Source organism: Amblyraja radiata, chromosome 7, assembly GCF_010909765.2.
Source record: "Amblyraja radiata isolate CabotCenter1 chromosome 7, sAmbRad1.1.pri, whole genome shotgun sequence".
Lineage (NCBI taxonomy): Eukaryota > Metazoa > Chordata > Chondrichthyes > Rajiformes > Rajidae > Amblyraja > Amblyraja radiata.
In genome coordinates, this window is record NC_045962.1 from 37,775,540 (window position 1) to 37,786,833 (window position 11,294).

Consider the following 11,294-nt stretch of genomic DNA (forward strand, 5'->3'; position numbering starts at 1 on the left):
ATCTGTTACATGACCTCTCAATGTCTATACTCAAAACACTGACTGATGAAGGCTAATGTGTTGAAAGCCTTCTTGACCACCCTATCTACTTGTTACGCCAGTTTCAAGAAAACATGTACCAGCACTCCTAGATCCTTCTGCGCTACAAAACTTCCCAGACCCCTGGCATTCATTGTGTAGGTCCTGTTTTGACTTCACAAAATGCAACACCTCGCACTTCTCTGTATTAAACTTCATTAACCATTCTTAAGCCCTCCAGTCCAACCCATCAAGAACCCGCTGCAATTTTTGACAGCCATCTAAGCTATCTACAAAATCCACTCACTTTAGTGTCATCTGCAAACTTACTAATCATGCCTTGTACATTTTCATCCAATTCATTGATATAGATGACAAACAGCAATGGGCCCAGCACCAAACTCTGAGGCACACCACTAGTCACTGGCATCGAGTCCGAAAAACACTATTTCACCATCAGCCTCTGCTTCCGTCTAAGAACCCAATTTTCTATCCAGTCAGCTGGATCTCCTTGGATCCCAGGCGATCTAACTTTCCAGAGCAGCATATCACGTGGAATATTGTCAAGTGCCTTCCTAAAATCCATATATACAATGTCTATATCTCTGCCAGTATATAATTGGGAGATTATGTTACAAATGTACAACACATTGGTGAGACTACATTTAGAGTACCTGGAAACTACGGGGAGGCCTCCATTGTGTCCGGAAATGTGGCCGACGGGCAGGACTTCAGGTCAGACAGAAGCGCAGGGGACTTTGACCCCCTCTCCCTACCATCCTCCTGGCCAATGCACAGTCCCTTGAAAATAAAGTGGAGGATTTACAAGCAAGGCTGCTTTACCAAAGGGAGCTGAGGGAATGTTCTGTTTCACAGAGACATGGCTCACCCCCAGCTCCCCAGACTCAGCAGTCCAGCCTGAAGGTTTCTCCATCCATCGCATGGACCGTACACTGGCATCTGGGAAAGGGAGAGGAGGGGGCGTCTGCCTCGCAGTCAACTCTGCGTGGTGCTCAGACGTGACAGTCCTGTCCAACTTCTGCTCTCCACACCTGGAACACCTGGCTGTGAAGTGTCATCCCTTCTACCTACCGAGGGAATTCACCTCCATCATCCTGACCGGGGTCTACATCCCTCCTCAGGCAGATGTCCACTTGGCACTGGGGGAGCTGCACACCATGGTCAACAAGCACCAGACGGCTTACCCCGAGGCATTTACCACCATAGCCGGAGATTTCAACAAAGCTAACCTTAAGAAATCACTCCCTAACTTCCACCAACATGTCTCCTGCAGCACCAGAGGACCAAACACCCTCGACCACTGATACACGACCATCAAGGATGCCTATCGCTCTATCCCTTGCCCTCACTTCGGTAAATCCGACCATACTGCGGTGCTGCTTCTTCCTGCCTACAGGCAGCAATTGAAGAGCGCACCCCAGAGGTGAGGACTGTAGAGAGCTGGTCGGGGGGGGGGGGGGGGGGGGGGGGGCAGAGAAACAACTCCAGGACTGTTTGGAGTCTGTAGACTGGGCAATGCTCAGGGACTCGGCAACGGACCTGAATGAATACGCCACAGTCCCTACAGACTTCATAAAGAAATATGTAGAGGACTGCATCCCAACAAAAACCTTCCGAGTGTTTCCTAATCAGAAGCCTTGGATGAACCATGAGATCCACTTTCTTCTGAAGACCAGGTCCCGGGCATTCAGGTCTGGAGATACAGAGGTCTACAAGAAGTCCAGATACGACCTTATTAAGGCCATCAAAAAGGCCAAAAGGGACCTGCTCCAAGCCTGAGGATGAGATGGATGTTCGGCAACTGTGGGGGGGCTTGAATGCAATCACCTCCTACCAGGCGAAATCAGGAGGCAGCTCAAATGTCAGCGAAGCACCACTCCCTGACGAACTTAATGCGTTTTATGCACGCTTTGATAGGGAGAACACTGATGTGCCTTCCCAAGCCCCCATTCGCCGTGATGGTATTTCGGTCACAGTCACAGAAGATCCTTCAGAAGGGTGAACCCTCGGAAAGCGCCTGGACCTGATGGTATACCCAGGCATGTTTTAAATACCTGTGCTGGAGTTTTTACGGACATTTTCAACCTCCCACTTCTGAGGTCTGAGGTTCCCACCTGCTTTAAAAGGGCATCAGTAATAATCAATAAGGGCCCAAGAAGAGCAAGGTGACTTGCCTCAATGACTATCGACCAGTGCCACTAACATCTGTGGTGATGAAATGCTTTGAGAGGCTGATCATGGCGCAAATCAACTAATTCCTCGACAAAAACCTGTACCCACTGCAGTTCACTTACCACCACAATAGATCAACGGTGGATGCGATCTCACTGGCTCTCCACTCCGTTCTGGACCACTTGGACAACAATAACTCATATGTCAGGCTGTTATTCATTGACTACAGCTCGGCATTTAATACCATCATCCCCTCCAAGCTGGTACCAAGCTCTCAGATCTGGGTCTCTGCGCATACCTCTGCAATTGGATACTCGACTTCCTCATTCACAGACCACAGTCTGTCCGTATTGATGGAAATGTGTCATTCTCGATAACAATCAGCACGGGAGCACCTCAAGGCTGCGTGCTCAGCCCCCTGCTGTACTCACTCTATACTCATGACTGCGTAGCCGGACATAGTGCGAACACCATCATCAAGTTCGCCAACGACACCACTGTTGTGGGACGTATCACTGATGGGGACGAGTCAGAGTATAGCAGTGAGATCGACCGATTAACCAAATGGTGCCAGCACAATAACCTGGCTCTCAACACCAGCAAAACCAAGGAACTGATTGTGGACTTTGGAACTTCAAATTCCTGGCGTGCATATTTCCTAAGATCTCTCCTGGTCCCAGAACACTGATACAATTATAAAGAAAGCACATCAGCGCCTCTACTTCCTGAGAAGATTACGGAGAGTCGGTATGTCAAGGAGGACTCTCTCGAACTTCCAAAGGTGCACAGTAGAGAGCATGCTGTTGCATCGTGGCTTGGTTCGGCAACTTGAGTGTCCAGGAGCGGAAAAGGCGGCAAAATGTTGTAAACACTGCCCAGTCCATCATCGGCTCTGACCTCCCTAGCATCGAGGGGATCTATCACAGTCGCTGCCTCAAAAAGGCTGACAGCATTATCCTGGCCACACACTCATTTCTCCGCTGCCATCGGGTAAAAGGTACAGGAGCCTGAAATCTGCAACATACAGGTTCAGCAACAGAGCCTTCCCCACAGCCATCAGACTATTAAACACAACTTCAAGTAAACTCTGAACTATAACAGCCTATTGCACTTTATCTGTTATTTATGTGTGTGTGTATATATATATGATCTGTATTTATGCCTACAATATTCTGTTGTGCTGCAGTAAGCAAGAATGTCATTGTCCTATCTGGAACACATGACAATAAACTCTCTTGACTTGACTTGAGATTATTGTGGTCACTTTTATTCACCCCATTATAGGAAAAATGTTCTTAAGCTGGAAAGGGTGAAGAGAGATTTACGAGGATGGTGCCAGGACTTGAAGGCCTGGGCTATAAGGTGTGGTTGAGCGGGCTACAACATTATTCCTCATTCTCCTCAAGTGCCCGATACCTCTATCGTGAGATGTATAAACAATTGCTTTAACTTTGGGGGTTCACATGCTGCTGTTCGTGACCATTGCCCTGCGTATATGGAAAATTATGGCATTTTGCAACAAAGTAAATCATTTCTTCAAATGCTGTCGTTCACGGAGCAACAGAGTTCAAACAAGACAATCTGTTAATTCACTTGGCCGTGAGAACTCGCTCTCAGAATGCTCTCAACCAGCTCCCACGGATTTGCTGGCTGCTGGCGAAGGTTTTTTTCAGGATCCCATTTGCAGGAGGTCCAGTGCACCCTATCGGTCAAGTTGAGTTACGCTGCTTGTGTCCACAACCTGAGTTTCTATGTGGTTCGTGAAAATGTGCCGTCTCTACTGGGTGTCAACGCATGTCAAGACATGGGTCTTGTCTCAGCCTTGTCATCTGACTACAGCCTGTGACTTTAGCCATCAAATCCTGACACAATACCAGATTTTGTTTGCCGATAAGCTGGGCCGGTTGCCTGTCAGGTACACGATCACCATTGACCCTGAGGTATTTCCAGTTGTTTGTCCAGCTCATAAGATTCCCCATGCTATGCGGGACCGCGTTCAAAGTGAACTCAACAGAATGGTGTCTCTATGTGTGATTGCTCCCGTTGCTGACCCCTCGGATTGGATCTCCACCATGGTCATGGCAACGAAGAAGAATAAAGACGAAATACGGATTTGTATCAATCCCAAGGACTTAAACACAGCAATTAAATGACCTCACTATCCCATGCGCACTGTGGACGAGATCGCAGCGCAGATGGCAGAGGCAACTGTATTCACAGTACTAGATGCCAAGAGTTAATTCTGGCAGATTTCACTGGAACACAACTCCTCCAAGTTAATCACTTTCAGCACTCCGTTCGGGCGTTACAGATTTCTTCACATGCCTTTTGGAATAAGCTCTGCTAGTGAAGTATTTCAACAAGGTATGGAGCAGTTGTTTGCAGGCTACCCATGCTCCATTGTAGTGGATGACATCCTCGTTGCGTGACGAACTGTCGAAGAACACGATGCTAATCTGACGAAGGTCCTGGATCGCGCCAAGGCCATCAAACTCAAGTGAACCCTCAAAAATGCAAATTCAGGGTAAGTGAGGTGAAATACATAAGCCATGTGTTTACTAAAGACGGCCTAAAAACTGATCCGACGAAAACCAGTGCTATCGACGAGCTCCCAGCGCCCACAGACGTGCTAAATTTGCAGAGATTCCTTGGCATGGTTAACTACTTGAGCAAATTCATTCCGGATTTTAGCGAAATATCAGCCCCGTTGCGCCAGCTTACACACAAAGATACTGCTTGGACCTGGCACGAGCAACAGCAGAGGGTGTTCAACACTAAGCAGCAGATGACTTGTGCTCCTACTCTCGCTTACATTGAACCTAATTGACCGGTCACACTGACTTGTGACGCTTCACAACACAAACTACGTGCAGCATGTCTTCAAAATGACTGTAGCGGCAATAAGCCTGTTGCCTATGCCTCGCGCACTATGACTGACACAGAACAACGATATGCCCAAATTGAGAAAGAGCTGTTGGCGGTTGTTTTCGCCTGCAAGAAATTTGACTACTTTATCTTTGGACATACAGTCACGACTGAAAATGACCACCAACCTCTGATCAACATCTTTAACAAACCGATTCATGCCTCTCCAGCGCGCCTACAGCGGATGTTGCTGCAGCTTCAAAAATATGACATTGTCTGGGTGAAGAAGTTCTTCCTCATCTCAGTTTTAAAAGAGCCCCCCCTTATTCTGCAACTATGTCCCCTAGTTCTAGTTTCCCCGATCATTGGGAACATCCTCGGTGCATCCACCCGATCAAGGCCCCTCACGATCTTATATGTTTCAATGAGATCGCCTCTCATTCTTCTAAACTCCAAAGAGTAGAGTTCCAGCCTACTTAACCTTTCCTCATATGTCAATCCCCTCATTGCAGGAATTAATCTTGTAAACCTTCGCTGCACTGCCTCCAGGGCTAGTACATCCTTTCTTAAGTATGGACCCCAGAACTGTACACAGTATTCCAAATGTGGTCTCACTAATACTGTGTACAGCTGCAGCAAGACCTCCGTGTTTTTATACTCAATCCCCCTAGCAATAAAGGCCAAAACTCCATTGGCCTTCCTGATTGCTTGCTGCACCTGCATACTAACTTTCAGTGATTCATGTACTAATACCCCTAGATCCCTTTGCGTTGCATTACAACGCAGCTCCTCCTCATTTAGAAAATAACTTGCCCTATCATTTTTTTTCCCAAAGTGAATGACTTCACATTTATTAGTATTAAATTTCATCTGCCAAGTTGTTGCCCACTCACCTAGCTTATCTATATCCTTTTGCAGACTCTTCCTATCCTCCTCATCCCCTACTTTTCCTCCCATTTTTGTATTGTCCGCAAATTTTGATATATTACACTTGGTTCCCTCCTCCAAATCATTTATATAAATTGTGAACAACTGGGGTCCCAGCACCGACCCTTGCGGAACCCCGCTAGTTACCGGTTGCCATCCCGAGTATGAACCATTTATCCCCACTCTCTGCTTCCTATTTGTTAGCCAATCCTCTACCCATGCTAATATATTACCCCCAATCCCATAATTTTTTATTTTTAGCAATAGTCTCTTATGTGGCACCTTGTCAAAAGCCTTTTGGAAGTCCAAGTATACCACATCCACCGGTTCCCCTTTATCCACCCGGGTTGTTACTTCCTCAAAGAATTCGAGCAGATTCGTTAAACAGGACTTCCCCTTCACAAAACCATGCTGGTTCTGTCCGATGAAGTCATGTTTATCCAAGTGCCCCGTTAGTGTTTCTTTAATAATTGTCTCTAACATTTTACCCACCACCGATGTTAGACTAACCGGTCTATAGTTACCCGCCTTCTGTTTACTTCCTTTTTTAAATATAGGTGTTACATTGGCCATTTTCCAATCCACTGGGACCGTTCCTGCCTCCAGGGAGTTTTGGAAAATTATCACCAATGCATCCACAATCCCCACCGCTATCTCCCTCAAGACCCTTGGATGTAATCCATCAGGCCCAGGGGATTTATCCTCCTTCAGTCTCATTAATTTCCCTAATACCACCTCCTTGGTGATCTTAATAGTATTTAGCTCCTCCATTCCTACCGCCCCCTGTTTATCCAGCGTTGGAATATTTTTTGTGTCTTCTATGGTGAAGACTGATACAAAATACTCGTTCTGATCTACAAACGTGGTAAGGATATGCACCTGGCTGACACTCTCTCTCGTGCATCCCGGAAGACCTGCGAGGGTCCGCCCTCGCCGGATGATGACTTTGTCGTAATGACCGTGTCTTTTATTCCATCGTCCTGTATGGAGGACTTGGTTGCCCACACTGCTGCTGACAGTACTCTACGGTCGCTTGCCTCCGCCAGACAGACACTGCAACGTTCCGCTGCCAGTCCGGCCTTTCTTTGCCGTCCGAGATGAGCTAGTGCTGCAGGATGGCATCATTTTAAAAGGACACTAGGCTGTGGTCCCTGCTTCGCTGCTCAGTAAGTATTTTAACGGTGTCCACGCAGGGCACCCAGATGTTGAAGCTATTATCCTACGGGCAAGAAACATGGTTTACTGGCCTGGCATGGCCGAATACATCACCGTGAATGTGGCGTCCTGTGCAGTGTGCAACAGCTTGGCACCTCACCAACAAAAGCAACCACTTCTTTCACATCCGGTTCCTGCACTCCCGTGGTCTACAGTCGCATCTGACATATTTGAGTGACATGGCAAGCAGTACCTGGTACTTGTCGATTTGTATTCAGGATGGTTTGACATTGATTTTCTTAGCAGCCCCACTTTTCGCGGGGTGGTTTTGAAGCTTGCTCGCCATTTTTCCGTCCACGGAGCTCCGGGCATACTGTTATCTGGTAACGGCAGTCAATTTACCAGCCAACACTTCAAGGAATTTGCTGCACGCTGGAATTTTCGCCACATTACCAGCAGCCCTGAATATCCACAGTCGAATGGACTAGCTGAGCGGGCTGTCAAGAGTGCCAAACAGCTCATGGAATGTTCGTACAGAGCTAATTCCGACGAGTTCCTGGATCTACTCAATTTACGCAACATCTCCCGCGACCCCATTTTGGGTTCACCTGCTCAACGTTTATTGTCGAGGCAGACCCGAGTCACGGTGCCTGTGGCGGATCAGGCATTGATCCCACAGGTGGTTCCACCATCGGAAGTCCAGTCCAGTTTACAACAAAAGCGTGACATTCAAAAACAATGGTATGACAAGACAAGTAGACCACTGCCACCATTAACCAGGTGGTTCGTTTGCAGACTGACAAAGGCCATGACCGTATTGGTGTAATATCAGGAACTGCTTCTGAGCCACGCTCATATCTGGTCAGTGCCGATGGGGCACCTACAGGCGTAATAGACAACATATGCTGCCTGTGAACGAGCCAGTTCCACCTTCGTATTATCCAGACCGTACAAGTGTACTTCAGTCCGTGTCCAGCGGCATTAATCCGCCTACACCAGCACAACAACCCACTTCTGGAGCGGCTGCTTTGCCAGTGGCGACGCCCCCTCCGCCTGCACCACAGTCTCCTGTTTCATCACCGGGAATGCTGGTTCAGTCTCCCTCACCTGTGAAGCCACCCGCTCTGTCCCCGGTGGGGGAAAACGGAGATGGTCTCTATCGCACACGTGCTGGTCGTGTTTGCAATCCCACCGTGAAGTACCCGGGCTATGTTTGACTTTCCTCCAGTTTATTATCAGTTGCTATGCATGCCTTATTTAGTCAATGGTTTTGTACTGGTGTTTATTTCTTTAAGAGGGAGGATGTAGATCAGTGTCACTCGTGTTATGAGTCATACTTTGCAGCTACGCCCACTAGTTTGACAGAAAGCTTCCCTGCCTTGCTCTCTCACTTTTAGAGTAACGTGCTAATATGAAGTTACCTATGCTGTTACGTTAATAAAGTCTTTGGATCTTAATCACGGTGTGAGACTTTGGTTATTCCAACAGCAGAAGCTCAACATGTTGTCAGTACAACTAAACATTCTTGACTGGGACCTTATGAAGTTGGAGCAAAACATCTCTATTCTTGTTCTTGTTCTCAAAATCTCTTGCAATAAAGTTCAAGTGCAATAATGTTTTACAACTTATTTTGGTTAATTCAAGTCTGTGGACAAAACTAAGAATACATAAACTATCCAGTTTTATCTGAATATCGATTGCTAAATGTAATTAATCACTTTGTTAATTTTTTTTCAGGGGTGGCAGGAACTGTTTACTTCCTTGCTGACTTGTTGCAACCTACCAAGGCGAAGTTCCCAGCATTTGAAGTATAATTCAAACATCGCATCAATGTACGGCGTTGGATGTGATGTATTGCTTTCTTTTGCACGTTGCATGTTTCTGTTTAGAATTTTGGATGTCAAACATAGTGCCGATGGTGAGATTTGCTTAACCTAGCAGTCCTACTCTGCTTAACTCCAATGCAGCTTAAGTTTAAAAAAATCACTTTCTGTAATACAATATCTTGGATTTACTTTATTGGGTGATACATGATAAAACTAGGAAAATGCTATTGTTCTGAAACAAAATGATTTGCCAGTGACAGATGCCATAAGCTCTGAAATGTTTCGGATGATTACGCCATATTATAACAGTTCTGACAGTGCCGCATATAAAATAATTTGCAGTGCCAGTGTACAATTTATTTTCTATGTTTAAGAAATGTTTTTGTTACCATTTATTATGTTTGTCCTATCAGACGGCATTAAAGTTATTTTGAAAATCAGTCGTCTCCTAAGGCAAGTTATTATAGGGTCACGTCAGATTGATAATTTATTCTTAAAATGCTGGCTAAACAAGATATGGAAAAGGGATAATTTACAATATAACACATCATTCAATTGCCTACATAAAATACATATTCAGAGATTGTACTAATCTTTAGTTTTATCTCAAAACTAGTATTGCAAAATGGGCAATGACATAAAACTATTATAATTATTGCTATGGTTTGTCCTGCACTTTGCATAATAAATATATAAAGTGTCATTCTATAAATATAATTGTTCAACTTTGCTTCCTGTTGCTGCCATTGATGTTAGTATTTTGCATTATTCTGGAAAGTTTATAATTTAAAGTTGAGTAAACTTAAATAGTACTCATACACTATATAGAAATATATGATATAGAAATGTATTTGTTTTACATTCTGTGCAAAGTAGTATAACATTTATATTAAAATATTTGACTTAAGAGGGAATGGAATTTGCTTAAAGGAAGCAAAATAAAAATTCAAAAACTTTGGTCATATATTTTGTTAAATTTGAAATGAATTTCACAAGCTCAAGCCTGCCTCTCACAATCACTGCTGCCACAAACTTGCCAGATCTCCATGCTGAGGACTTTTCTTGCAGGTATGAAACATTCTGGGGTCCAAGCATGTAGTGAAAGCCCGTTTTCAACTCTTCTGAAAGTCTGCTGTCAAAATTGTCAGGATTTTGACGTGTTTCCTAATTATTGTAATATCGAGAAATGTTTAAAACTATTATTCAGAAATTATTAATATCTAAACTATTTAATAAATTAAGCAAAAAAAATAATTGAAAAACATTTATTAGATTATGAAAGATAGGCATGAAATGCTGGAGTAACTCAGCGGGTCAGGCAGCATCTCTGGAGAAAAGGAAAAGGTGGTGCTTTGGGTCAAGACCCTTCATCAGACTGAAGGATGAAGGGTCTCAACCCGAAACGTCGGATATTCCTTTTTTCCAGAGATGTTGCCTGACCCGCTGAGTTACTCCAGCATTTTATGTCTATCTTCGGTGTAAACCAGCATCTGCAGTTCCTTCTTACACATTTTATTAAATTATGTTTTCTTTATCTTCCCCTTTTTGTGGTTCCTTGCAATATTTCAGTCACAGATCCTAATCTGAGAGGAGATTTCTCAGTCCCATGTTGAATGCGATTCCCCTTCTATTTTCATATTATTGGGCAAGCACTTCCTCACATTTTCCCAAACTGGGCCCTATCCTTCAAGGATCAAGTACTGAGCCAGCCCAAATCAAAATGACTCTGAAGCTCTCTGTTGATCTCAAAATTAATTGTAAGATGCCTCAGAGGAATCTCACCCGCAACTATGTCCAGGATTCTCCCAATAATATGGACAAGCCCTGCCAAAGACATAAAGACCCGATCCCACACCAATTATATTTGATGTCCAATGTTGGCAAATCCTGGCCTGTGGACACTTTGCTTGTAAACTCCTTCAGTGGCATCACTAATACTTCCAATTTCCCTTCACCTCCCCACCCCACCACCATATGTGGGATGGATCCTCTGCTGATACTCTCATCCATCTTTTATTTGCAGCCAGTGCTGGTGGTGATGATAGTAAGTCCAGTAGCAAAGGTACAAATCAAAACTAAATCCTTTTTTTTAATGAGGTGTTGAGTTTTTAAAGTCTTGTTTCAGTGATTCCCATCCATATGACCAGTGATTATTTTAGCACTGTTGATGAGCCTTGTAAACAGTGCAGATATTTTAGGGGTCCAGAGATAAGATGGGTTGCAGATTGCTGAAATCTACCAGTTATTGATGCATGTCACCTTACTCTTGAACACCGGTTTTATTGATGCCCTTTTAAAATGGGTGGGAAC

At 44.8% G+C, this 11,294-nt stretch overlaps 1 protein-coding gene across 1 annotated transcript in view; it reads left to right on the forward strand.

Moving 5' to 3' along the window:
- The window catches only part of lancl1 (LanC like 1), a 50,794-nt gene extending 41,098 nt beyond the window's left edge, over window positions 1-9,696 (forward strand). The window contains exon 9 of the mRNA XM_033024207.1: window positions 8,896-9,696. Coding sequence (XP_032880098.1) covers window positions 8,896-8,972 — 77 coding nt within the window. The 3' untranslated portion in view covers window positions 8,973-9,696. The remainder of the gene's footprint in view (window positions 1-8,895) is intronic.
- The last annotated feature ends 1,598 nt before the right edge of the window (window positions 9,697-11,294 follow it).